Source organism: Pelodiscus sinensis, chromosome 20, assembly GCF_052426305.1.
Source record: "Pelodiscus sinensis isolate ZL-2025 chromosome 20, ASM5242630v1, whole genome shotgun sequence".
NCBI classification, from domain to species: Eukaryota; Metazoa; Chordata; order Testudines; family Trionychidae; genus Pelodiscus; species Pelodiscus sinensis.
Genome location: NC_143071.1, coordinates 9,984,716 through 10,011,507, shown reverse-complemented (window position 1 = coordinate 10,011,507; position 26,792 = coordinate 9,984,716). Strand labels below are relative to the sequence as shown.

The 26,792-nt window shown below is 42.9% G+C and overlaps 1 protein-coding gene across 4 annotated transcripts in view; it reads right to left on the bottom strand.

The window, feature by feature from the left end:
• Positions 1–26,792, bottom strand: part of SMURF2 (SMAD specific E3 ubiquitin protein ligase 2) — a 117,078-nt gene that overhangs the window by 26,812 nt on the left and 63,474 nt on the right. For all 4 annotated transcript variants that reach the window (XM_089772031.1, XM_075903922.2, XM_075903919.2 and 1 more), the window contains 6 exons: positions 24,986–25,119; positions 20,244–20,309; positions 16,349–16,433; positions 13,577–13,660; positions 10,584–10,786; positions 1,795–1,879 (listed from right to left, as the gene is read on the bottom strand). In XM_089772031.1, the coding sequence (XP_089628157.1) occupies positions 1,795–1,879; positions 10,584–10,786; positions 13,577–13,660; positions 16,349–16,433; positions 20,244–20,309; positions 24,986–25,119 (657 nt within the window). The remainder of the gene's footprint in view (positions 1–1,794; positions 1,880–10,583; positions 10,787–13,576; positions 13,661–16,348; positions 16,434–20,243; positions 20,310–24,985; positions 25,120–26,792) is intronic.

Below are 26,792 nucleotides of genomic sequence, written 5' to 3'. Positions count from 1 at the left end.
CTTTCCTTCCGACCCGACCCTGCCCCCCACCCCCCCAACAAAAAAAATCCTTACTGTTCCTCATTAAAAAAAATTGTTTGGTGCTCCTCGGTCTTAAAAAGTTTAAGAAATACTGGTTTAAAAGAGTGGGACAGTAAACCTCAACCTTATAGCAAGTGGTGATACATCTTTGCATCGGATTATCCTGTCCATCTCCCTGAAAAGGCAGAATTTATTCTGCAGAGCACATTTTTCTAATACTTAGTCTAGTTTCAACATGTCAAGAAAATTGGGCTTCCCCATTTCAGTTGAACATTCCAGAACTTAGTACATCTCATCCACATATGGAATATTTTTGTGATCTCTTTTCCTTCTTATTTCATTACTTCTAGTTATATTTCTCTTCCTCCTGATAATTTGCACACTTTCAATTCATCTTCCCCATTAAATATTTAGCCAAGCTGTACATACTAGCTTTGTGTGCACCAAGAATCAAGTCAATCCTTTCTATCGGTTTGGTTCTCTTCTGTGAATGCCTTCCCATTTGCATATGGGTAATGAGGTGCCCTGAACTAAGAATATTCAAGGAGCAGTCTCTGATCACTAGAGACAGAATGAGTATTCCCCTCTTGCTCCTGTACACAATAAAATATTACATTGGATCTTTTTGACTATTACAAAGGTCTACTCTAGCTAATTTGTCACCAGTAGGTGTATTCTACCATTTTCACAACTTCTATATCCCACTGAATATCAGTGTTGCAAGTTATCTTTTTGCAAAAAGTGTGTTAACTGTAGCATCTCTGCAGTCATAAGAAAAGAGGTTGAGTAGGCAGCAGTACATGTTACAAATTGTTATAACTGAACCATTAAACCAGTGCCTGTGTTAAATCCACCATTTTTAATGTTCAGCAGAGTTAGGAATTTAAATTCCCAGGCCTGTCTGCAAACAAAAAAGTGATCCAGTTTATCTGACAAGATTTACTCTTAAATCAATATCCACAGATTGAAATAGGTATCTGCTGAACCTCAGGACTCTCCCAGGAACTGTAACAGAGAAAGAAGAACATGGGGATGCTGCTTCCAAGAGCTAGCACCCCACACTGGCAGCTCCTTCTGTATATGTGGGTATTCTACCCCCAGCCATTCCACACAGCCACATGTCCAGGAGGAACTGCCAGCAATGGGCAGTGGCTCCTGAGAGTGGCAGCCCCATGTTCTTCTCCTTTTCCTGCTGCAGTTCCCGGGAGAGCTCTGCAGTTCAGCAGATACCAATTTCTATCTGCGGACATTCTCATCTGCAAACAGAAATGTGTATCCTCGCAGGGCTCTACTTATAAGAGTTCTCATTTCTCTCAGTGAAAGAGTTGAGAACTTCTGACCAGCTGGCCCTCCATATTTAGTGATTCCACCCCGTCCCCGCATCTTCTACTCTATCTTCCATTATTTTATTAGGGATAAAAAGCCAGAGTTAAGTTTTTGGGATATCTGATACAACACCACTGGATACTGTAGCTCCTTTAATAAAAACAGTTCAATTTATTCTCTGAGACTTTCTATTATTGAAGAATTTTTTGAAACCTTAATTTTTGATGTAAGGGATATAATTTATTTTGTTGAGTGGCTTACATTAAGATGAGAAGCTGGATTGCTGGGAGGTTAGAGTTTGGGGGAGAGTTTCATCTATCAAGCCAGTTTGTATATTTTCTTAAGTAACATTCAACAATGTACTATTGGAGGATAAGCAATTTTAAGAAAGTCCTGTTTAAATTAAGACTACATATAACCATAAAGACATACAAGTTTTTCTCTTACCTTGGTACTCTTGGGTCATGCCATGTGCTTACACCAGTCTGAGTATGTAGGAAATAGACCTGACCTTGTTGAGTGGTCCTTTGCTCTGTTAAGTAAGGTAAAATAAATATAAGGACAACCAAACCAGGAAGAGAGACATGCATGAAAGGGAAAAGAAAAAAAAGCGATTCATGTTACTAAACAAACTGCTCTGCTGAAAAGATGTTCTAGAAATGTGGTTAAACAGATTTTTTTTCCCCATGTAAAGGTTTTTAGGTATTGTCATCAGATTAATGTGCTAGGCTTTCTGACAGCAGGCTGAACAGGCTGCTTTTGGTGTTCAACTAAGAAACCCAAATCAGTGTCAATTAGCATAGCACCAAGCCTTGAAAATTGGCAATCAGACAATTTTTAAAATATTTGTTTTGCTAGAGTTAGGGAATGTTTTTTCTTCAGTCTCAGTTTTGGAAAAATATCACAATTTGTAGGTGTGTGTAAGAGACTAGTATCTTTTCTTTGCTGTTTACAGGAGTTATTAGGAGACAACAGTTTCTGTTTGTTCTGGAATTTTGTATATATGTGGGATTACATAAAGCCTCAGCAACACTGGGCTGTACTTTTTCTAAGGCCATGTCTAAACTCTAGACTAGTAAATATTACATTGTTATAACAGAAGTAAAAGTGTCACGTAGGCAGTTATTGTTATAGGGATCTAAATCATGCTTTTTCGTAACGTGATTTAAAAGAAATAAGCAAGTGACCAACTGAAAAATGTGGAAACATGTTTGAAAACAGTCTTTGTACCACCCTTACAGAACTACCAAATGTGGTAATGTTTCTCAAGAAGTCTAAAACTGTGGCTATTTGGCCAGTTAAGTGTGGCTAGTCTAGCAGCACCTTAAAGGCTAACAAAACATGTAGATGGTGAACCCACTTGCACCCACGAAAGCTCATGATACCATCTATATGTTTTGTTAGTATTTAAGGTGCTGCTAGACTATTTGTTGTTTAAGTTTTTTCCAGTTACAGACCAACTCAGCTACCCCTCTGAAACTTTTAAGTGTGGCTAGTTTGCTATAGTAGTAGCCACTATAATGGCTACTGCTTCAGAACTAGTTGGACACTACGGATCTAAAACAAAAGTATTCCAATATTCCCCTAGCTGTATACTAGAAAGATTAAGTCTGGATACAAAGTTGGATAAGAATGCAGCCTTTAAAAAAAATGAATTCAAAGCAGCTACTATATAGTTCATGTTTTACTTTAAAATGTTCCACTTCCCTAAAGAGTAAATTCAGATGTCCTTGACCCAGATATCTAGGTAATTAACAAGTCATTATCCATGAAATAGCTATTTCTCTATGACCAGCTGGCAGAGTCCTATAAAAGTCTCTAGATAATGTGGAACACCACATCAAATGTAAAAACTTCCACTAAAAAGATTAGACATTTAATGAGATTACAGCATTATCTTTGTGTTTTAGTTTGAGACATTGAATTTAATTGGCTAGCTACACTTACAATTGTAAGAGTATCTGTTATAACCACATAGGTCAGAGCTAGTTCACTGGTGGCAGAATTCTATCAATTTTAAAAACTAAAACTTCATGAAATTCAATTAAACCTAATGAACAGCTAAAAGCATTTTATTTTAGGGAGTGCAGAGAAACAAAGCTACGTTATCATGAGGATGTTAACCACTTATGTCATCCACTCTAGCTTATTTAACAAAATATGTGATGTGCAGGCCCGGTCAAAGAGTTCGTGGGGCCCAAGGCAGCGAGTGAGCAGCTAGGTGGGCAAGGCCAGGAACTGGGCAACGCGGGACCAAGAATGCGTAGGTCCCAAGGCAACCACCTCGCTCACCTTGCCCAAAAGCCAGGCCTGGTGATGCAATCAAGGGATCAATAATAGTACTCCACTCTCATAGAATGCTTTTTATCACTTGATCTCAAAGTGCTTTGTGGTATCATTATCTCTATTTTATACATGCAGAAAATGAGGCACAGGGTTAGTCAAGATCACCCAACATTCCAACCACAGAGCCAGGAATAGAACCCATGTCTTCTGAGTCCCAGCACAACACCCTATCCACTAGGATGCACTGCTTTGTGATGTGGTAGTTATGTCCTCATTTTTAGTACTATGGAAACAAGCTAGGTGAATAACTGTAATATGTGGGGGGAAAGCCATATGATTTTTAAATGGGCTCCATGATTTTCCAGCCTCTCCATTTCAATGTCTGTGTGCACGCATCACATGCATGATCATCAGAAGACTCTTCCGTAGCAGTACCCTTTAGGTTGGCCATAGTACCCCGCTGTGGTGACGCCTCACAATGCAGTATATATACACGCCTGCCAACCCAACTTCTGCTTCTGTTTCTTTTTGCCAGAAGAGAGTCTGACAGAGGGGAAGCAGGTGGGTCTGGAATAGACATGAGCAACACAACCTGAAGCCCGGCATTTGGGAAGAACGACTAACTATTGAAGGAAGAATATATATATATTTAACGACTAACGACTAGATTACTAACTATAAAACTGCAACTTTAAACTACGTATAATAACTATGGTTCGTCTCTCTATGCTCTAATGAACAGTGTTCGCGAGAGAGATGTTGTTCCGTCCGCGGCCGAGGACGGTCAGGAGGAACTGGCGGGAGCCGGACCAGCAGTGCTCAAACGGCGCGAAAAGCCACGAGCCGTACTTCGTGCATGCGTGGTCCGGCATACTATGGCTAGAAAAGATCTCCGATCTGCGGCGCCGGGACAAGCCGACACCTACAGTGGAGTACCCACGGGACACTGCTCGAAGAAGAACAACAGTTACAAAGGTAAGTTACCGTTCTTTCTTCTTTGAGTGATTGCTCATGTGCTTTCCAATCTGTGACTTACTAGTAGTTGTACAGAGGAGAGGATGGACCTCAACTTGTTGCTGAGTGCAGTACAGCTCTGCTGAAGGCCACATCATCCTGGGACTGCTGTTAGAGGGCATAATGAGACATGAAGGTGCGAATGGAGGGCCACATAGCCACCTTGCAGATGTCCTGAATCGGGACACGTGCGAGAAAGGCTGCTGATGAGGCTTGTGCTCGAGTGGAGTAGGCTGTCATAGGAGGGAACAATACCTTAGCCAGGTCATAGCACAGATGGAGTGGTTTAGTATGCTCCAGATAAAAAGCCTGGCATCCAGAGAGTGCAGCACCTGTTCCCTATCCGTGGTAGGTGGCTTTGGGGAGAACGACAGGAGAAAAATGTCTTAAGTGACATGAAAGTGACACTATTTTGGGCAGGAAGGCAAGGTGAGATCATAGCAGCACCTTATCCTTATAAAACACAGTATAGGGGGGTTTGGAAATAAGGGCTCTCAGCTCTGACACCCACTTGGCTGAAGTAATAGATATCAGGAAGGCCACTCTGAATGAGAGGTAGGCTAAAGAACAGGTAATCAGGGGCTCAAACAGGTGCTATCAGAATGACTGCTGCTTTGTCCAGTCAAATTTTGAGGAGGACCCTGGGTGTAAGTGGCACCAGGAGAAAAGCATAGAGCAACTGCTCTGTCCACATCAAGTGCAAAACATCATACAGTGATCCTCTGTAGAGCCTCTGGAAGAGGCAGAAGCATTCGCACTTCTTGTTGAAATGGATTGTGAACAGGTCCACTTAGGGATGACCCCATTCCCAGAAGACAGAGAGTGATGTCCGTCCGGAGAGACCACTCATTTGACTGAAGAGACTGGCTGAGGTGATCCACAAGGTCATTCTGCTCCCCCAGAAGGTAGGAGACTAGCAGGTGGATATTGTGGGAGATGCACAGGTCCCACAAGGCAATGACCTCCTGACACTGGGGAGAAGAGTGAGCACCGTCCTGTCTATAGATATAAAACATCACCATGGTGTTGTCTGTCACCCACTCCTTAAACAGAGCAGGAATGATTCTCTGACATTGATATGCAACTCCACGTCCAGAGTTGACCACAAGCCGTGCATGAACACATCGTTCAGGTGGCCCCTCATTCCGAGTCCAAGGTGTCCATAACCAGGGTTACCTCTGACAGCAGCCCCTGCACTTAACGCCTGGGGCTGGGTTCACCACTCAAGGGCGTGCAGGATCACCAGCAGTCAATTGAGTCCCTGGATGGCATGAACACTAACACCAGCCACCCATGGAGTAGCCACAAACTGAGTTGGGTGTGCTGGGGAATGTATTTGCAGAAGGCCATGTGCCCTAGAAGCCTCATACAATTTTGCACCATCCTGAGCGGGTACCTCTGCAGTTCTGAGATGAGACTTGCCATGGCCTGAAAATGAATCTTGGGCAAGGATGCTGTCACCCAGCTAGAATCAAGAAGGGCCCCAATGAACTCGATTCTCTGCAAGGGAATGAGAGTAGATTTCAGCATGTCGAGAACTAGGCCCAGGTGAAAGAACGTGGCTTTGACTAGGTCCACCTGCTTGAGCAGTTGGTTTCTCAACCTGCCCTTGATTAATCAATCATCCAGGTTCAGGAAGACCTGAACCCACTGATGACATAAAAACATCCCCACCAACACTATGCACTTTTTGAAGACATGCCAGAGTCAGGTCAAATGGCATGAACTGGTAATGTTTGCCTGCCACGAGAAAATGTAGAAATCGCCTGTCTGTCAGGATAATGGCAAATGTGAAAATACACTTCCTTGAAATCCAGGCCAGCAGGCCAAGTTCCCCTGATCCAAGGAAGGAATAATGAAGGACAGAGAGACCATGTGGAACCGAAGTTTCCATATGAAGATGTTTAAGTTCCCTGAGGTCCAGGATAGGGTGCAGACACTCTTTGTCCTTGAGAATAAGGAAGTATCAGGAGTAGAACCCTGTGCTTTTTCAACCCCTGATGAACCTCTTCTATCACACCTAGGGCAAGGAGCAATTGTACCTTCTGTATGAGAAGTTGCTCGTGAGAAGGGTCCTTGAAAACAAATGAGAAAGGATGTTGGTGAGCAGGGAGAGAATGGAACTGGATAGAATATTTCACTTCTGCTGTGCTCAGGACACACTAGTCTGAGGTAATCTGCAACCATGCACGAAAGAAGTGGAAAAACGGTTCCCAAAAGGAGTGATAGATTCTAGAATTAAGTCTGGAGCTCTTTCCTCAAGCACATCCTGAAAAGTGGGGCTTGGAACAGGGGCACTGTTTGGATGCGTCCTGGCATTGGGCGGATGAGGAGCAAGGAGGTCCCCTCCGATTATTTCGCCTGCCCCTAAAGCATCCCTCATTTTGCCTGCGTGGGCCAGGGAAAAAACAAGCAGGCTGCTGAGACCTAAAATGTCTGCAGTGCAGGTGGGCATTTGGATCCCTAGGGATTTAAGGAGATGATGAGAAGGATGCCACAGGAAGTGGGGGGGGGGGTCTTCTTGAGCCAGCGGGTCCTCCACCGCCTCCCTCTCCTATGGTTGGTCTTGTGGGGTCAGTGCAAGCATGGGTACCACCAGCACTTGGTCACCTGGCTCAGCCTATGCCTCCAGAATTAGAGGAGGGACAGGTATCAATGTTTCCACCAATGGTGCCACCGAGGCAGTCCTGGAAGGCGGTCCTTGCCCTTGGCTTTGGTGGTACGCCCACAGAGTCCAGAAGGGCCATTTGCATTGGTGCTTGCCAAAGGGGTGGTCAAGACTGCACTGTTGCTGTCAAGGAATCTCAATGCCATAACCCATGCCAGGAGTGTGCCAGGACCGAGGTCGATACCAAGAAATGTGGGACACAAAGGACTCAGCGCCCGAACACAAAGTGCAATCCAACACCAGAGTGTTGGGGGAAGCAGAAACATATGGTGCTGGTGAATGGTGCCTCAATGAGCTTCTGTGTTGGCTCACGGCTGTGGGACCCAGTGCCAGGGGACTTACAGAAGGGGCCATATATGGCACCATATGAACAGTCGCCAGTGCCGGCTGCATGGTACTCAGCTGTCCCCCAAACATCCACGTGGTGGGCGTTGCCCACGGCACAGAGGCTCACCAGAAGTGGAGCCACAGGCCGCTTCAGGGTTGGTGCTGCCATTTTCAGTGGTGTTTCCTGGAGATGGCAAGGCTGCTCAAGCATCATCAGTACCATAAACTCAATGGAGGTCCTGCCAGCCTCAAAGGTGTCAGGTGTGGGAGGCAAATCCAGATCCTCCTCCAGCCCTATGGGATCCAGGGAGTCCATTGACATCAGACTCCATGAGCCCACCCTGGGCATTGCAGTCAAAGGTTCTGGGGCCAAGTTGCCCATACTGGCAGACCATGGGGCCTTCCTAGATCTCCAGGAGGGAGAGCATCCTCGGTTGGTCTCCATTTTCCTCTTAGGCACCAGCGAGTGGGAACAGGACTATGCTGAGGAGCCCGCCTGATGCATGACGGATCAGTGCCAGTGAGCCCATTGCTCCTCCTGTCTTAGGATTCCAGTGCAATATGCACGAGGGAATTGAAGCTGTGTCATAGGACCGAAGTGCCAACTCCATTAGCAACAGCTTAAGTCTCTGATCCCTCTCACGTTTTGTATGGAGCTTAAAACCCCTGAAGAGGCTACACTTGTCTTGTTGATGTCTTTCTCCAATACAATGTAAAAACGCAGCATGCGAGTCTCTCCTTCGGGCATACACTTCCTGCACTTAGCACATTATTTAAACCAAGGGTGGGGAACCTTTTTTGGGGTGGGGACTGCTGACCAACAGAAAAATCAGTCCGGGGCAGACAGAAAAGTGTGAAGCAAAAAGAAAAAAAAAATCAAATTAAATCAAAACAAACTCTGACTGACGTGTCCCCTACCTGAGAAGAAGAAAGACACTCCACACATCCCCCTCAAACACCAGAACCTGGGAGGCCCAGGCTAGTGGATTTTGTGCGCTCCAGTCCTGCAGTGGGACAGCGGGGGACTGAAGCTCCAGCACAGGCTCCACAATACTGGGGAGCCTTGGGGGCCAGATCCAGGGAAGCCCAGGGCCAGATCTAGTCCCTGGACCTTAGGATACCCACCCCTGATTTAAACCTTTGAAGCCTCTGCATGCCCCATAGACTTTGCAAGTGGAGGGGGAAAACCCTCATAAAACAACTATCTATCTACAATTATCTACACAACAAAGAACTCAAACTACACACTAGGGAAGAACTACTGGCTAAGCAAGAAGTGAGAAACTCCAACGACCATCACTGATAGAAAGAAGGAACATAAGTGGGAGTCAGGTTGGCAGGGCAATATTCCCTCTAAGCTGCGCGGCAGCATGGCCCCACAGCTGCTTAATGAGGTCTGGCCAGGGGCTCATGGCTGCTGCACAGGAGCTGCCCAGCTGGGGGAGGGACATATCCCCTCCCTACCAGCTGAGAGAGACTTGCTGCTCTGTCCTCAGCAGGGATCTGCTGTTGTAGCTGAGGAGGAAGTGCCCCTCCCCCAGCCAGGCAGCTCCATGCAGGTCTCATTAAGCATCTGCGAGGCCATGGTGCTGTGCAGCTTAGAGGGAACCTTGCAGCAGGGCTAGATCTACACACAACACTTTGAGGCATCACCACAGGGAGTGCTACAGCCAACCTGACGGGTACTGTTAGGGAAAGTCTTTCCAAGGATTGTGCACACAGCTCACGCACATATTGGAATGCACAGGAGCAATCACTCAAAGAACAATGTATCTTATTGTAATGTACATTTCTACTGACACCAGGCTTCCTCCTTTCTAGTTCTTAACTTGCAATTTATCACCCTTCACCTATAAACAAAATATAAGGGAGAGGCTTTCCATCATGCTGATACATGGCTTCATCAAACCCCCACTGCAGTCAGTGGAAAGACATCAATTGACCATAGTGAGTGTTGTACTGAGTGAGCTCTAATGCTACAAGTTTTAAAAGTGTAAGTTTCTCCTTCCCTTCTCAAATCATAAATAAACCCTACCACTTCAATTGGAGTACAGAAGGCACAAGAATGAAATTATGCTTTTACATTTAAACTATTCTTGGTATTTAGAGAGCTCATAAAACAGGCGTGGGCAAAATACCCTCTGCAGGCTGGATCAAGCCCACCAACGCAGCAGGGAGCCTCAGGCACACTCCACTGCTTGCCCCGCTCAGAAAAGCGGCTGCTGGGCCATTTGTATTTCACCAACTGTGAGCACGGGAGAGGAGGGAGTGGTGTTTCACGGCTGCTCCAGCTAGGGTTGCCAGGTGTCCGGTTTTCGCCCGGACAGTCCAGTAATTGTGTCTTCTGTCCGTTAAAAAAAAAAAAAAAAAAAACCAAAACACAAAGAGCAGAAAATACCCGACATGCAAAATGTCCAGTATTTTCTGTTTTTCTCAGATGGGAGGCCGGAACATTTTCCCCCTGCCACGTCTGGCAGGGGAGGTGGCGGGGTGTCCCTGGTAGGGTTGTCAGGTGTCCGGTTTTCTACCAACAGTCCGATATTTGCACTGTCTGTCCAGTAGAAAAAAATCAGAACATTCCGGACATGTGCAATGTCCAGTATTTTCTGAATTCCCGGCTGGGTGCCGTAGGGAAGCCTGGTGGGGGCGGGGGAGTGACTGGGAAGCAGGGCCACAATTGGCGCTAGGAACCTACGGTCACGTGCAAAAAGCCCTCACAAAATGTCTCTTGACTGCTTTACAACAAGGCTATTTTCTGAAGTCCAATCTTAAATTTAAAACTTTGCCAAAACTGAACAAACAGGTCAGCATTTTAACCAGTTATCCAAGAAAGAAAAGCCCCCCCCCCCCCAAATTACAAAAAGCAGGGTAGAAGGGACCTCATTTACCCAATTTCTTACATGACTGAAATAATGTGACACTATCTTCTAAATTCACATACCATATCCCTCAGGCAAGTCAGGAGGAGTATGTAAATGTGTTCTGCTCATGTAATTCCTGTGCCTTTGAGACCTGACTCTCCTCTCTGCCATTCTGGGATCTGACGACTGTCCACATGTTGCACCATTTGTTCCTGTAATTGGTGTGTTCTCATCCACAAAGCAACTCAGAGGTCTGCCTGGACTAGAATATTCAGATGCTGGTCTATTGGAAGGTAATGAGAAAAGGTTATTTTTGTATCAAAGGAAATTATTCTCTCCAACCACACCATCTATCCTTTATGAATCAACACATTTACATATAATAGATAAAAGGATCAGTCACTAAAAGTACAGGAAACAATCACTCAAGTTTAAGTCTTAATTTAATAAAACATGAGAAATGTTCAGGTATTAGCTGCGTCAGACTGTTTTTGCACGTCTTTGATAAGGCAGCAAACTATTATTTTGTTATGTAGCCCTTGCTAAGCTACTCATGTATTGGTCATATAAAGATTTTACTGCAGTGTACTCTATAGGTTACATCTGAAGACCATTCAAAAACATTAGCTAGGGCAGAATGTCGCAGACCATTAGCTAAGCAGTGCTTCTTGCAGGAAGCACATTATGCCTGTGCTCTGTGATAAGCACTGCTATTCATTAGCTTCCAAATACAACTCAGGGTATTCATTTTAGGTCAGATTCTTATGGCTTTTGCCTATGTTAAAAACTGCTACTCTCTGCTGCTGCATCAGTCTAGGTCAGTAGTTTTCAAACTTTGGGTCCTGAAATATTAGGCACTGGGTTTGGTTGCTGCAGGGGAATCAGGTGACCAGTGGGAGTGCTAAGGTAGGCGACCTGCCTGTCCTGGCACTGCAGACTTCACAGCAGGCGTGGCTCCTACATCTGGGGGTGGAGGAGGGGAGAAAGAGTGCACAGGGCTTTGTACATTGCCCTTGCCCCAAAAACACTAGCTCCGCACTCCCATTGGCTGGGAACCTGCTGCTGCCTGCTTCTGGAGCACACCATGGTCTGCGTTGTCAGGAAAGGCAGGAAGCTGCCTTAGCACCCCCGCTGCACCTTCTGACCAGGAGCTACTCACGATAAGTCTCTTCTGCCCCAGCCCTGATCACCCTCCAAAGCCAGAGCCCCTTTCTACACCCCACACTTCTCATCCTCTGCCCCACCCCAGAGCCCACACTCTAGTCAAATTATAGTGGGTCGTGGGTATCAACAATTTTCTTCAACTGGGTCATGAGAAAAAAAAAGTCTGAAAACTACTGGTTTAGGTCACGTGAAGCACTTGATGTAGCACTTGCACGCACATTGTTAAAAAGAGGGTGCTGGCAGTAGGATATTTTTAGTGAGGGGCCTGCAGCTCTAGAATGTTTTCCGCTGGTCCCTCTTGAGCATGATGCTGCTATTATTTGTATTTCCATAATGCCTAAGGGCATTAAACCATTTGTATTTCCATAATGCCCAGGTCATAAACCATGATCCCACTGCACTAGGCACTGTTCAGAAATGGAACAAAAAGACAGTCCACGTCCCAAGGGACATACAATTAATTATAAAACAAGAAGGAACAGATGGAGACATACAAGTAAACAATAAGACAATACTGTTCAGAACAATAGGCAGCAGTCTCCACACATTAGCAGCCCTATGGAGCAAAAAGCCACATCTTACTGATGTTATGCAGAAAAAAAACAGTGAGATTTAGACATAGCATGGATGTGAGGACCTACACAGAGATCTGAGTCATAGAGGATGCCCAGGTTACAAGTATGGGGAGTGACAGGCAGGATGCTGGTGTTGTTCACAGTGATAGAGAAAGCAGGTAGCAGAGAAGACTTTAGGGGTATGGGGAAACTGGAGATCTATTTCAGCCATGTTTAAGCTTGAGCTGGAAGCTAGACATCCTGAAAGTGATGTCCGAGAGACAGGTCAAGGCTTTAGTTGGGAGACAGGGAGAAAGACCAGAGTAGAGAGGAGTTATCAGAAGAGAGATGAAAGCTGAGTTTGTGAAGGAGTTTAGCCAAAGATAAAAAAGTGTAAAGAGAGAAGACTGTGAAAGGGGTAAATGACAGGATTAGATTAGAGCATGTGGAGATCAGGGTATGCTACAAGGCTTGTCTGTTTCCGCTCTCCACCCACACTTCTGAGAAGAGTATCAGATAAGGATAGTTTAAATGGGATAAGTGTGGTTGTAGTTGTTAGTCCCGATAGACTGGCATAGTGAAGAAAAGTTATAAACATTACAGCTTCATAAAATGATCTTTCATACAATCTCCAATGTTATCAACTGGGGATCCATATAAGCACCAGGGTCTACCCACATCTCAAACCAGCAATACTTTTGTATTTGTTTTTCTACTAAACATGTCTGTGTCTAGACCTTAAGACAGACATTTTTAATAAATTAGGAATATATAAATTCATATTTTGATTTAATAAATGGTCAGTTCTTTCAATTGAGAAATGCAGGAATATTGTAGAACTGAATATTTACCAATCATTTAAAGTCATATTTAGGGATATAAGTGACTACTCGACTACCCAATAAGCATAGGCTTATCGGATAGTTGAGTCACTACTAGACTAGTTGCTTCTCCCTCCCCCCTACTGCCTCTGTATCAGAAGATGAAGAATGACTTCGAAGTGCCTTAAAAGTAAATAAGAGAGCAGAAGGAGGAGCCAGGAAAGGGATTCAGAAAGGGCAACATGATAAAAGCAATGAGTTAGAAAAATGATTTTTGCAGCAGCATTCTGTATCAGAGGCAGCAAGGGCAGGGGAGCAGGAGCCAGTGCTGTGGCACCTCTGCCTTTTAAATGTAGCAAGAGCACTGCGGGAATGATTTCTGGGAGTTAAGCAGGAGGGGGAAGAGAATAAAATATCTGGGGCCAGATTTTCAGAGATTGCCGAGCACCTCCTTTTGAGCCCAATGGGAGCTGTGGATGCTCATTGCTTTTGATCAGCAGGTGAACACTACAGGCATATTTTATAATCTCTTACCTTGTTGGTCGTTCCCACTGAGTTGTCCTTGTAATGTGATTTAAATATTGGATCCTTCCAGAGGCAGTTCTCCGCTCCTCCCAACTAAAATTCAGACATTGAGAGAGATAAGGCAACAAGTGATATTTCCAGGAAACCAGGGCACAAAGACGTTTCTAACAGAACAGCCAACTCAGGAAGACAATCTATTATGAATCACAGTAGCTGAACATGCTAAACAGTGAAAGTCCAACTCTCAGATTTAATAAAATTAGGGGGCGGTGCCCCTGCTCGCTACACTCTAGGAATAGGCAGCCCCAGCTCTCCGCCCTGGCTGCTGGAGAGGGCCAGGCCAAAGTGTATCAGCCATGGCCTGCTTCAGCTCTCTCCCCCTCAACTACCCCCAAAGCAGACCCGGCTCTCTCCTTCCAGCTGCCAGGGAGTTGAGCTGGGCCGAGGCTAGCCTGGCTCTCTCCCTCCAGCTGCAAGGGGGGAGGGTGTGTAGTGTACCCCCACTCAAAGGGACAGACCTTGCAGCTCCAGTCTCCCACCCCTGGGAGGGGTAAGACCTCACAGCTTGTAGCCCCTGTTCCCCCACCATTCCAGCCCCAGCTATCCCTCACCTTCCCTCCCCGGTCACACCAAACCCTGCCCTCTCCCCAAGTCCAGGCCCTGGCCCTGCACACAGCCCTCTGGTCACCCGTGTGGGGGAGCGGGGCTCAGGCCCCTTGCCAGGCCCTGCGCTCTGCCCACCAGCAAGGCCCAGGACAGAGGACTGCAATTTAAAACTCCAGCAGCCGCTCATCGGAGTTCTAAAGTGAGGTGCTCCAGCGGCTGGGGCGGGGGGGAGGCAGTAAGACCTGTGGGAGGGGGGTGTCCCGCAATACTGCCACCTCTTCAGCAAGCCTCTCACACAGCCTCCCCAACCACCACCACCACAGGCCTCACCGCTGGCCCCTACCCTCCACATCACCAGAGCAGTGCAATTTAAAACTACAGCCGCCACCACATGGTACAGCTATCCCCGGCCTAGAGGCCAAGGTGTCCCCCAGTCCAGGCCCCCCTGCAGCAGGCCTCTCTATTGGCCCCCGCTCCACCCTCAGAGCACCACAATTTTCCTCTCTCCTCCCCCCCACAAGCCCACCAGCAGCAGCAGCTTATCTTCAGTGCTGCTGCTGCTTGGGAGCCATAGGTTGCCAGTCCCCACTGGGTTAGCAGTGGGAGGAGGGAGAAAGGGAGGAGGTGGGGCGGCTGAGAGGAGAGGGGCTGTGGGATGCTGAGTGACACGTCCTGAGTGACATCCCACAGGAAAAACATTTTTATATATATAGAAAGATGTTTTCTTCTTAAAGCCAGACAGTCATTAACAATGATATGCCTTCACTTCCAGTAACTATTCAAACTGAAATTACCTCCAAACACCCCACAAGGGTCCTGATAAAAATGTTTGATAATGCACTCAAATTTGTATTAATTTGGTAACTGCTTGCTTCAATATAATTTATTTTAATGATGGTGAATTAACAAAACTTATCTATAACCATTCAAAATGAAATCTCTTGTACATAGACTTAAGTCATGTTAATTAATAAACACATTACTCCTAAATTCATATCTAAAAACTTGTAAGATATTTTCTCTCCACCTTTGCCTCAAATATATGCATTCTTTAAAATTCTGTTCCACTACTGTTAATGATTAAGTTATCGGTTACAAATGTTAGGCAACAAGTTAATGTGAAGCACCAGAAGCTCTTTGGTGCAGTCGACCTCGCTCTTTGTGTACCAACAATGATTCTAGTACCTTTTTGCACCAATTTCCTTTGATAAAAATACTATTTATCTTTAAATTAGAAGGCCTTTCCATTTATTTTTCCATTAAAAATTCTCCTCTCAAAAGATTAAGCTAGTTAATTGTATAAATACAAAGCTAAAAAATATTTAGAAGAGGAACACTGAACAATGAATTACATAAGGTTTAGAATTTTCTTAAAATTTCTTCAGACTCAAGAAACACCACAATCTTGTTTAGGGCTTGAACATGATAATTTATATTATTTTTAAATGAAAATTGAAAAAAAAAATCAGCTTTCTTCTGGCTTTTCCTGACAAGCCTCTCATTCAGGATTCTGTCTTTCCAAAGTGCTTAAAACAGAAAATTTTGCTGAACTCCCAAAACGGTTTTAGGTATCGAGCGCATCAGTTTTACACAGGAAAAATATCCTGAAACCAGTCTTTGGTGGGCAAAAATACAGAAAGAATTTAGTCTCCACTATCCTGAATAATACTGTTTCTTGATTTATTAAAAAACCCAGACATTTTAAAAAATACCATATCCTCTCTACAACTCTGAGGAAGACATTTTGGGCAGGCTCTTCTTACATTACACAGGGTACAAAATTAAGGCACTGGATCCTACTAGATTATTTTGTGGCTGAAGCAGGGCTGTTCAAGAATGTTGGTTACTGCTTAGATTTACATTATATTCATGTAGGTCACTTTTCTGTTCTATAATTCTCAAACCAGTTGTGGGTTCTTGGGTATATACTTTCATTCACTCACTTACGTAATATGCTTCCCTATACCCCAAAATCACAGATAGACAATGTTCACACTATTAACAAAGGACCTATTACAGTACTTACGTCAGTTACTGGTATGTCCCCGGCTCCTAAATTTAAACTTCTATACATTTACAAATATTTAAAAAAAAAAAAAAAAATTAGTCTAACTTTACTTTGACTTCTCATCATTTCAAAGGTTAATAATAAAGTGAACACAAGTGTTCTCTTACCCATCTGGCAAATCATTATCAAATAATCGACTACAATCCACAACTTGTCCTCCTGTGCCTATTCGGTCTCTGGATTGAAGACTTACTATTAAAATATTGAAAGATAACTATTAAAGATATTGCAACAGAATCCAAATCACAAATACATTTGGAAGGGAATGGTACTTAGAGGAGGATTAAGTTAAACCATTTTCTGAAAATTATTTTCCTCCCCACATAGCTAATAAAGGGTAAGCAGAGATAATTTGTGGTTTCACAAAGTAAAATCTTTGCTTGATACTTTGAAAATCCCACTTTTTAGAGATAAGAGTGTAAGTTAAATCTGAAACTGTAATTAATTTTTATTTTCCCTAAGCAAAGTTTTGAACTCTGCAGCTGGCAGGGTAGGGTGGCTGATTTCATGCACAGTGTCAGACTTTTATTACAAATGGAAAAGGAACACTTCTAATGGAAAGCAGCATTCACGACTGGGTCTGTAAAGGGGTTGAATCTGCAGTTTCCAATAACTTAATTTCAACCTAAATACTATGAATGAGCTTGAAAAATCATAAAAAATTAACACAAAAAAAGGCAAAGTTAAAATGCTATGTGCACTATACATTTTGACTATTAGGGACCTAAGTAAACTAACACTGAAGTATCAGTGGTACACAATTCAAATATGTTTAAATCTATTTCAAAAGCATCCATCAAAACACTAGTACTTATAATAAAAATTATAAACAAACCAAAAGTGTATTACATGCTACAGTCCTAACATTTAAAAACACCACTGTTATGCTAGAAGCTTTTTCATTCCAATTATGACGTGTTATGGACAATTTTTGTTCCTGACACAGCAACTTGCAAAATGTCTGATCTGAATACCGAGGTTGCATTTTGTTGTTAAGAGGGTAGTCAAGTATGAGACTAAATGACAGTTTTCTGCCGGCTGTGTGACATGAATACACCTTGACATCTCTGGACACCTGTGTTCGAATCCTGTTCACAAATGAAGTGAAAATTAATTTAATGGCCTTAATCTAGAGCAAATGAGCATTTGCCCCATAACATCAAACCCCAAGATAATTTAGCATTATTGCCAACCTCTGCAAAACAGACCCAGTTCTGAACCAAAAGGCATGCTGAAATTCAGACAACTGGGAGACTAAGCTATACAAGAAGCCTTGAAGTATGTGTGCGCATTAACTTCATTTCTAGCCAATATTAACGCTTAAACCTTTGACAAGAACTAAGTTTACAGTGTGGTCTTTATTAGAGAGAAAGGTGGACAGCTCTTTTCTTAAAAGGGAAAGGGACTGTCTGATTTACTCTATTCTGCAACAAACCCAGACATTACAAGTTCTTGTTGTTGCATGTAGGCAATAAATACACACAGACAAAAATGAAACTAAATAATTACCTCCTCTTTATCTGTGTGAGAACCAAAATTTGTGGACAGCTTCATTTTGTAATGAGTAAGGACTCATTTTTCTGCACCACCACACCAGAAATAAAATAGTGGCACAGAAGAGCACTGCAAAATTAAGATACAGTTCAGGTGCCCTTTGTATCCATTAACCAAAAGCATTCCACTTATTTTCCCCTTGTTGAAGGTACCCTAGTCAATCAATTGCAGAAGATACCACTTAGACTGAAAAAGAATAATTTGCCTTTCAATTTTACCTGTCCTTAAATTAAGGCCATTTCACCATGTTATAAAGCTAATGCCCACTTCCAACTAATTTCGACTACAATTTATTTTTATTTAAAAAATCTCTACTCTAACTATTATTACAGAATTACCTAGTTTCATCTGAATCCTTTCACCCACAAAAAACTGTATTCGTGAAGAAAAATTTAAGATTAACAATGAATTTTCAACAAAAAAGGATAGGAGCCTCTGGAACCTTGGTGCGCATCCCTTAAGTTAGACACCACACTGACTGAAGACACAAGACCTTTCAAAAATTAATAGTTCAGAACACAATTTGCAAACACTACTATTACAGATGGAAGCATCAGTGGTTCTGATGTAGCACATTTTATAACTTGACAAACTATGGATTTTTTTAGGGAAGAGAGGAACACTGCTTTCAAGCAGGTGTCAGTTGGCAGCTCTGGGTACTCCACCAGCACCAAGGGAGCTACTGCAAGTGGGTTTTCATTACTGTTCAGTGTGAACCCCCTGTTCAGTAGAAAACTGATACATCAGTATGGGCTGAAGCATTAATAGCATGTTAATGATACTGACATCACTCACATCTCTGTCTTCATGCTATCTTAGTAATTCACTAAGGGTACGTCTAGACTACATGCCTCTGTCGCCAGAGGCATGTAGATTAGGCTACCTGGCATAGGAAAATGAAGCGGCAATTTAAATAATCGCCGCTTCATTTAAATTTACATGGCTGCCGCGCTGAGCCGACAAACAGCTGATCAGCTGTTTGTCGGCTCAGCGCTGTAGTCTGGACGCGCGGGTGTCGACATCAAAGGCATTTGTTGACCACCCAGGTATCTCTCATCCCAGGAGGCATACCTGGGTGGTCGACAAATGCCTTTGATGTCGACACCCGCGCGTCCAGACTTCCACGCTGAGCCGACAAACAGCTGATCAGCTGTTTGTCAGCTCAGCGCGGCAGCCATGTAAATTTAAATGAAGCCGCGATTATTTAAATCGCCGCTTCATTTTCCTATGCCTGGTAGCCTAATCTACATGCCTCTGACGACAGAGGCATGTAGTCTAGATGTACCCTTAGACTGCAAACTGGAGGCAAAAACAGCTAGTTAAAAAAAGCTAACAAACTGGAGGGACCAATGGACAGAGTATTTTGAGGAGGATTATAAACATCCAGAAGCCCTCACTTGCTGCCTGCCTGTCTATTGGTACAGATTTCCCCAGCAAGATGGATCAGGTACACCACTTGGGGATTTTATTACCAGGAGCTAAACATGGAGGCCCAGATCTTTATTCCATCTGGGGAATATTCATAGATTACAGCTATCCCACAAAAATACAGACCTCACCACGGTGACTTCCTGGCTAAACTACTGTAATGTGCTCCACTCAGGGCTGTACTTCAAAATTACTCAGAATGACAAATCAGAATGCAGCAAAAGAAGAAAGCTTCCACGAATTATTCATATAGTGTTTAAAATATTAAATGATTTAGGAACAAAGTACATGAATTATACAGTGATAGCCACTGAGATTGAAGCAAGAAACATTTTTAAAAACCCCATAAAAATACACAATATATTCGTGAAGTTATCCTAAAGAAGAACTCGCCCTAGTAACAGCATCCTTGTCAGGCATCCATCATTAGCAAAACTCAAGTCAGTTTGATGCATTTATACTAATATTATTGTGGTCTAGTTTGCCTCATTTCAGTACTACAGTACAAGCTTTGTCATCCTGCACTTTAATATCTGGAAAATTCTGTTAACCAGCATCCGTCACAGACAGCAATACAATTCCTCCAGCACCATTTTTCAATTTTTTCCAGTGCTTGCAGAAGTCAAGTTTGTCCATGTTGCACTTGTGTACAATACCATTATCAGATATTATCTAATCCGTCCTACAATACGGCTAGTGTACAGTGAAAAATTTATGAACCATCAGTGTAAAACTCAAGCAACTGGCACATTTGAATGAATGGCAACCCCCATTCCCAATGAATGCTGGATAACAAAGCTTGTACTATATTTTGCTTTTTTGGGCGTTGTTATTTTTGTTGAGAACTCTGTACGAGCTCCAGTGCATGCACATACACTTTTTTTTAAAAGTGCTTTTGGCAATTTACAAAATTTGAAAACATCATCGTTACTCTAGTCCAGAAAACACCAATCTAGAAGCTGATAGTATAATTCAAAAGAACATTTCAATTGAACTTTAACAAAAGAAATCCACACTTACCTACTATCTGTCCTCTAACAGTATCATTATCATTTGGCCCAAGTTTGCATAGATCCAGCCTCTGATCTATAAAATTAGGAAATATCTATTTTTAACTACATAATATTTGTCTGCTTTTAAGGACATGCTGAATTGCCGTAAAAGCAAGATCTGGGCTACTTTATATATGCTAGAATTCAGAAAGGAGAAAAAACAAAATTCTTAAGACAGCACACTGAATTTTCATACTTCTAAAATTGAAAGTCAGAAAAGCATTTAATTCCTTTAAAAAATAATCTATTCCATGACCCATTTCACAGTTTTCCTCCTCACAATTTTTACTTTCCTCTTCCTCTCTCATTTCTCAGCTATCAGAATCTAGCCTGGTCACATGGTATTGAAACATAACTGCCTTTTTCCCCTCGTGGAGAGCAACCAATGCCATAAGTCAATGTCGCCATGGCATCTGATAATAGTACAAGAGAGACATTAACACAGACATAGCTAAACTGGAACATCCATCAAATGAGCACATACTCAACACTAAACAGCAAGAAATCCAAGCAGTTCAGCAAAATGCAATGTATTGAACCAGTGAGACAACAACAAGAAGTTCGAAATTAGAGAGTCAGTTGTTCCTTCATCTTTAAGAATCTACTTTTTGGGAGACTAGCATACTTCCTGGGAGGGCGGGAGGAAGCGGGAGAGCCTAACTGGCCTATCCAGGTAAGCATGTATTTTTCAACAAGAGCTGTTTGCCAAGCTTTGTTCTAGGGTTGTAAGTGACTAGTCGACTAACCAATAAGCAGGAGCTTATCGGTTAGCACTATTGACTAGTCGCTTCTCTCCCCCCCCCCCCCTTTAGCTGCAGCTCTGCAATATTAAGACACAGGGGAGCCAGAGCACAAAGATGCTGACTCAGTCCCTGCTCCCGCGGGTTATTGGTCAGCCTACAGAACGTCCTCTACTGCCGCTCTGCATTGCAAGGGACAGGTGAGCTAGCGCACAAAGATACTAGCTCAAACCCTGCACCCGTGGGTCATAGGTAAGCTCGCATAACCTCCCCTGCTGCTGCTCTGCATAATAAGGGCCTGGTAGACTGGTGTGTGAAGACTGCAGCTCAGTCCCTGCTCCCGCAAGTCATTGGTCAGCCCGCATAACCCAGTCCCTTGTAATGAAGAGCAGCAGCAGCGCAGCTTATGCTGGAACCCACAAGCCAGACTGAGCGCTGGAATGCTGACCCTTATCGACTAATCAGGTAGTCAATTTAAAAAAAAAAACACCTATCGACTACTCGATTAGGAAAGTAACCACATTTTAACATCCTTACTTAGTCCAGCGGCCAGCATGCCTTATAACTGATCAATTACTATTCTCTTACCAATTTAAATGGCATCCTTGTTAATTAACATAATGAGAAAGGCATTTTACAATTTTTATTAACATTCTCTTAAAAAAGTAAATCCTCAATATTGTAAAAGTTCATTAAAAACTATTTAACATTTAGGCACAAGCTACGTAAATAAAAATTGAAGTTCTACTAATTCTAAAACTACAGAATTCTAATTTCAAATTAAAGTTACCCATCATACACCTCTTTGCACTTTATGAAAGAAACAACAAGTTTAACACTTGGAATCCAAACAATATAATTGTGATAAGAGTCGTATCTTTGAAAGTAATAAAAGCAGTGACTGGAAACTGTCTTCCTTTACAGCTCTAATATATGAAGTTTAACGTGCACAATTAGTACCAGAAGCACCAAACTAGTAAGACCCTACGAATGACCATACTGGATCCATCTAGCCCAGTATCCTGTCTTCTGACAGTGGCCAATGCCAGTGTCCCATAGGGAATGGAGAGAGCAAGAAATCATCAATTGATCCTCCTCCTCTTGCCCATTTCCAGCTTCTGACAAACAGAAGCTAGGGACACCATTTAGTTTGGAAAAAAGAAGATTAAGGGGGGACATGATAGCGGTTTTCAAATATCTAAAAGGGTGTCACAAGGAGGAAGGAGAAAATTTGTTCCTCTTGGTTACTGAGGACAGGACAAGGAGTAATGGGCTTAAAGTGCAGCAGGGGAGGTTTAGATTAGACATTAGGAAAAAATTCCTAACTGTCAGGGTGGTCAAATATTGGAATAAATTGCCAAGGGAGGTGGTGGAATCTCCCTCTCTGGAGATATTTAAGAACAGGTTAGACAGACATCTGTCAGGGATGGTGTAGACGGAGCTTGGTCCTGCCTTGAGGGCGGGGGGCTGGACTCGATGACCTCTCGAGGTCCCTTCCAGTCCTATTATTCTATGATTCTATGATTCTACAGATTCTGGCTAATAATGGACCTAACTTCCACGAATTTATCTAGTTCTTCTGAACTCTGTTAAAGTCCTGGTTTTCATAATATCCTCTGGCAAGGAGTTCCACAAGCTGAATGTGCATTGCATGAAGAAATACTTCCTTTTGTTCGTTTTAAACCTGCTACTTATTTATTTCATTAGGTGTCCCTTAGTTCTTATGTTATGGAAACAAGTAAATAATTTTTCCTTATTTACTTTCTCCACACCAGCCATGATTTTATAGACCTCTATCATATCCCCCCTCATCTTCACTTTTCTAGGATGAAAAATCCCAGTTTTAATTAGTCTCTCTTTATATGGCAGCTGTTTCATACCCCTAATAATTTTTGTTGCCCTTTTCTGAACTTTTTCCAATGCCAAGATATGTTTTTGTGATGAGGTAACCATATCTGCCTGCAGTATTCAAGGTGTGGCATACCATGGATTTATATAGAGGCAATAAGATATTCTCTGTCTTATTCTTTATCCTTTTTTAATGATTACTGACATTCTGTTTGCTTTTTTTCCACTTTTGCAGTAGATGGAGTGGATTTTTTCAGAGAACTATCCACAATGATTCCAAGATCTCTCTCGAGTGATAACTAATTTAGTCACTATCATTATATATGTATAGTTGGAATTATGTTTTCAATATGCATTATTTTGCATTTATCAACATTAAAATTCATCTACCATTTTGTTGCTCAGTTACCTAGTTTTGTGAGGTTCTTTTGAAGTTCTTCAGAATCTGCTTTGGATTTATCTATCTTGAGCAGTTTAGTGCAGCAACAAACGTGAGATTCTAAGACCTAAGATGAACTACATTTTGAGTGGTCTCATCGGAAAAGCTATCTTAAAGATTCTAAGTATACAATTTTATCTACCTCTAGCATACTTTTGTTGCACTGGGACATGCATAAAGTAAGACTTTCTATACAAAAGATATTGCCAACTTGTAGTGGTCCAAAAGATATCACTAATGTACATAAAGAATTGAGAGAGAAAACAGTGTAAAGTGAGTCTTGCTGGTGCTAGGACTATTTTACCTCTGCGTATTTCATTACAAGTATCAAATTGCAGTAAAACTCCCCTGGTCCGGCATCCAATGGTCCGGCACTCTTGATGGTCCGGCACCATTTGGAACCCCAAAGTGTTCTGGGCAGCCGGACAATTGGAGCTGCTCTGCCCCTGGCTTCCCCGATTCAGCCGCTGCTGAAACTGACCAGTCTGGAGCAGAGCTGTTGGGGGTGCTGCCGTGTTGGTCCCGTAGCGCCACCCCTCGGTGCTGCGGGACCAACCCAGCAGCACCCCAGCTGCTCTGCCCCAGAGTTCCCCAAGTCAGCAGCTGCTGAAACTGACCAGCGGCTGACTCTAGGAAGCCCGGGGCAGAGCCCCCCAGCTGCTCTGCCCCAGGCTTCCCGGAGTCAGCTGCTGGCTTGGGGAAGTCTGGGGCAGAGCAGCTGGGTGCTGCCGGGTTGGTCCCGCAGTGCCGAGGGGCGCATCCCCCCCACTCCTCCCCAATCCCCTCATAGCCCCCACTTCCGATAGTCCGGCATATTTGATAATCCAGCACCCCCTGGGTCCTAAAGGTGCCAGATTATTGGAAGTTTGCTGTATATGTTTGTAATCTATGAGGTAAAATATTCCAAATAAGTGTTGACTGTTAAATAAAGCCAACAACTCTAATAGCATCCCAAGTTTGTGCAAAAATAAAAGGTCTGTGAAAAGATAGAAACAGTTATTCTTCTGATAACTACTCAGTCATTTAGCATACAAATTTTAGGATTGAACCAGTTTTCATTCATGAAATAGCTGAAGCCCAAGAAGGTTATAAAGTCAATAGGCTTAGGCTATGTCTACACAACAATTTATGTTGGCATAACTTATGTTGTTTAGGCATGTAGAAAAACCACACCTCTCTGAGCAACAAAAATTACACCGTCATCAGAGCTCAAGCGCACAGCTTCTCTCACCAATATAGCTTCTGCCACTCATGGAGATAATTTTATTATGTCAATAGGAGAGAGCTCTCTCGCTGGCATAGAGTGTCTTCACTAGACACGCTGCAGCAGTGTAGTTATAAATGGTACTGTTATACTTCTACAGTGCTATACCTATGGACATGGCCCAAGTCATGGATTTTCAATCTGGGGGTGGCAACCCTCCTCTTCTTTGTATCTGGAGCAGAGGGAGTTTGGAAACATTCCACTGTATTATGTAGGCTGGAAACAAAAAGCTAAGAACCACTGCCTTAAATTCTATGAAGATATTGCAATTGACTAGCCAGCCAAAGATACAAGGCTTTGAAAAGGGCAAAACAAAACCAAAACATTCAGGTACATACAGAGTTGCCACAATTTTTTTTACACTCTTTACAAAAATGCTCTAAACTAGAGAAAAAAATGTTAGCACTTAGTGTACTTACAACCAGTGTCTTTAAGGCGGTTGATTGCATTTGAAAGAAGTCTCACACAACCCAGAAAACCAGCTCCCTGTTTTTTATGGATTTTCTTGTGGTTCCATACACTGATCGTTATTGAATCTGACTTCCCAATATATCTGGAAAGGGCAAAAATAAATGACATTACAAAATTACACATTGATAAAAGAGTGAGAGTCTTAAATCACACTTGTTTAGACTTCTTAAGTGCCATGGAGGTCCAGAAGAGGATACAAGTTACATCAGTTTAGACTTGCCTCTGAGTCAGTATTTCTAACAAGACTGCACAACACTTGGGCCCTTGCCTTGTGAAATGTGTGATAACTACAGAGCTAAAAAACATTTTGCTGAGAACTTGAAAAATCCAGATAAGGAGTTCTCAAATTTTAGAAAATCTGAGTACTGAATTTGTTATTGGTTGGCTGGTTTGGTTTTTATTAGGTTCACTTTTCAGAAGAATTTTATTTGGAAACCAATGTTTACAGGAAGCAATTAAAAAAAAAACACCTTTCAAAACATTTTGGATGTATCATTTATTGCCAACACTTTCTGACTAGACATTGGCAGTATGTCTAAGTGAGAATGACTGGTATTTAACTGTTCAGATATTTCAATCGTGGGAAATATACATTTAAAAATTATGGTCCAAGATCCTGAAATGTGCCATTCCGAGCTCACAGATGTTGGTCTTTAGATGATTACCAACTTTCTAAATACATCTTCCCCTACTCATTCTAGTTTGTATTATCTTCTTAGTGAGTTCTTAATGCAGTTGATTATAAAGTTTAAATGATACTATCAATAGCGTTGCCAGGTGCCCGGTATTCACCTGGACAATCTTGTATTTTCGGCTCCTGTCCAGTAAAAAAATTCAGAGAATACCAGACACCTAAAATGTCCAGTATTTTCTGAATTTTTCCCTGGCCAGGAGGCGAAAATGCCAGGCACCTGGCAACCCCACAAACACTCAGCGCCCGGCCACCCCCCCCCTCCCTGAGTCCCCCTGCCCCTGACCCCAGGTTTACCAGGTTCCCCAAGGCTGCCAGCACAAAATGGCTGCCAGCCAAAAGACCTAGGGGAAGCAACGCTTTCCCCTGGGTCTTAGTGCTCAACTTCTCCCGTTCCTATCCCTACACTCTTAAAGGGGACGTGCTGTTTTAATTTAATTTTGGGGGGGGGGGGGCTTACTTGGAGTTCTTTTTTTTTTTGTGCTCAACAACTTTGGTCCCCCTCCCCTTTTTTCCCCCCTTCAACAGATTTTTCCCCCTTTGGGGGGGGGGGGGAAGAGGGGTGTTGGCTTCAGTATTTTTGTTTCAACCATCTGGCAACCCTAACTATCAAGGCTGGCAGACCAAAACAATGGGCCTACCTGTCAGGGATTTAAATTGCAGCTGTACTCAAGTACTCATGTAACGCTTTCCCCCCTGCTTCTTTCTTGTATGCAGGCCTTCAGAACAGGATTCTTGGAGATTTCACTTCACTGCCTGCATACAAGAACAGAGCAGAGCAGGGAAGAGCGTTACTGCAGGTGCATATACCTGTGAATATATATATAGAGAGAGAGCAAAAACCCAGAAAAACTACACCCTAGTTTTTTTTACTATTACAGTTAAATAGGACTAAAACAAATTAATCATGATTAAAAAATAATCAAGGTTTTAATCAGACTGTTAAACAATAGACTATCAATTAAAATTGGTTATATTTTGGAAGGTTCTTCTACATTGTCAAATACATAGATTTCAATTACAACACAGAATACAAAGTGTACTGTACAGTGCTCACTCCTTTT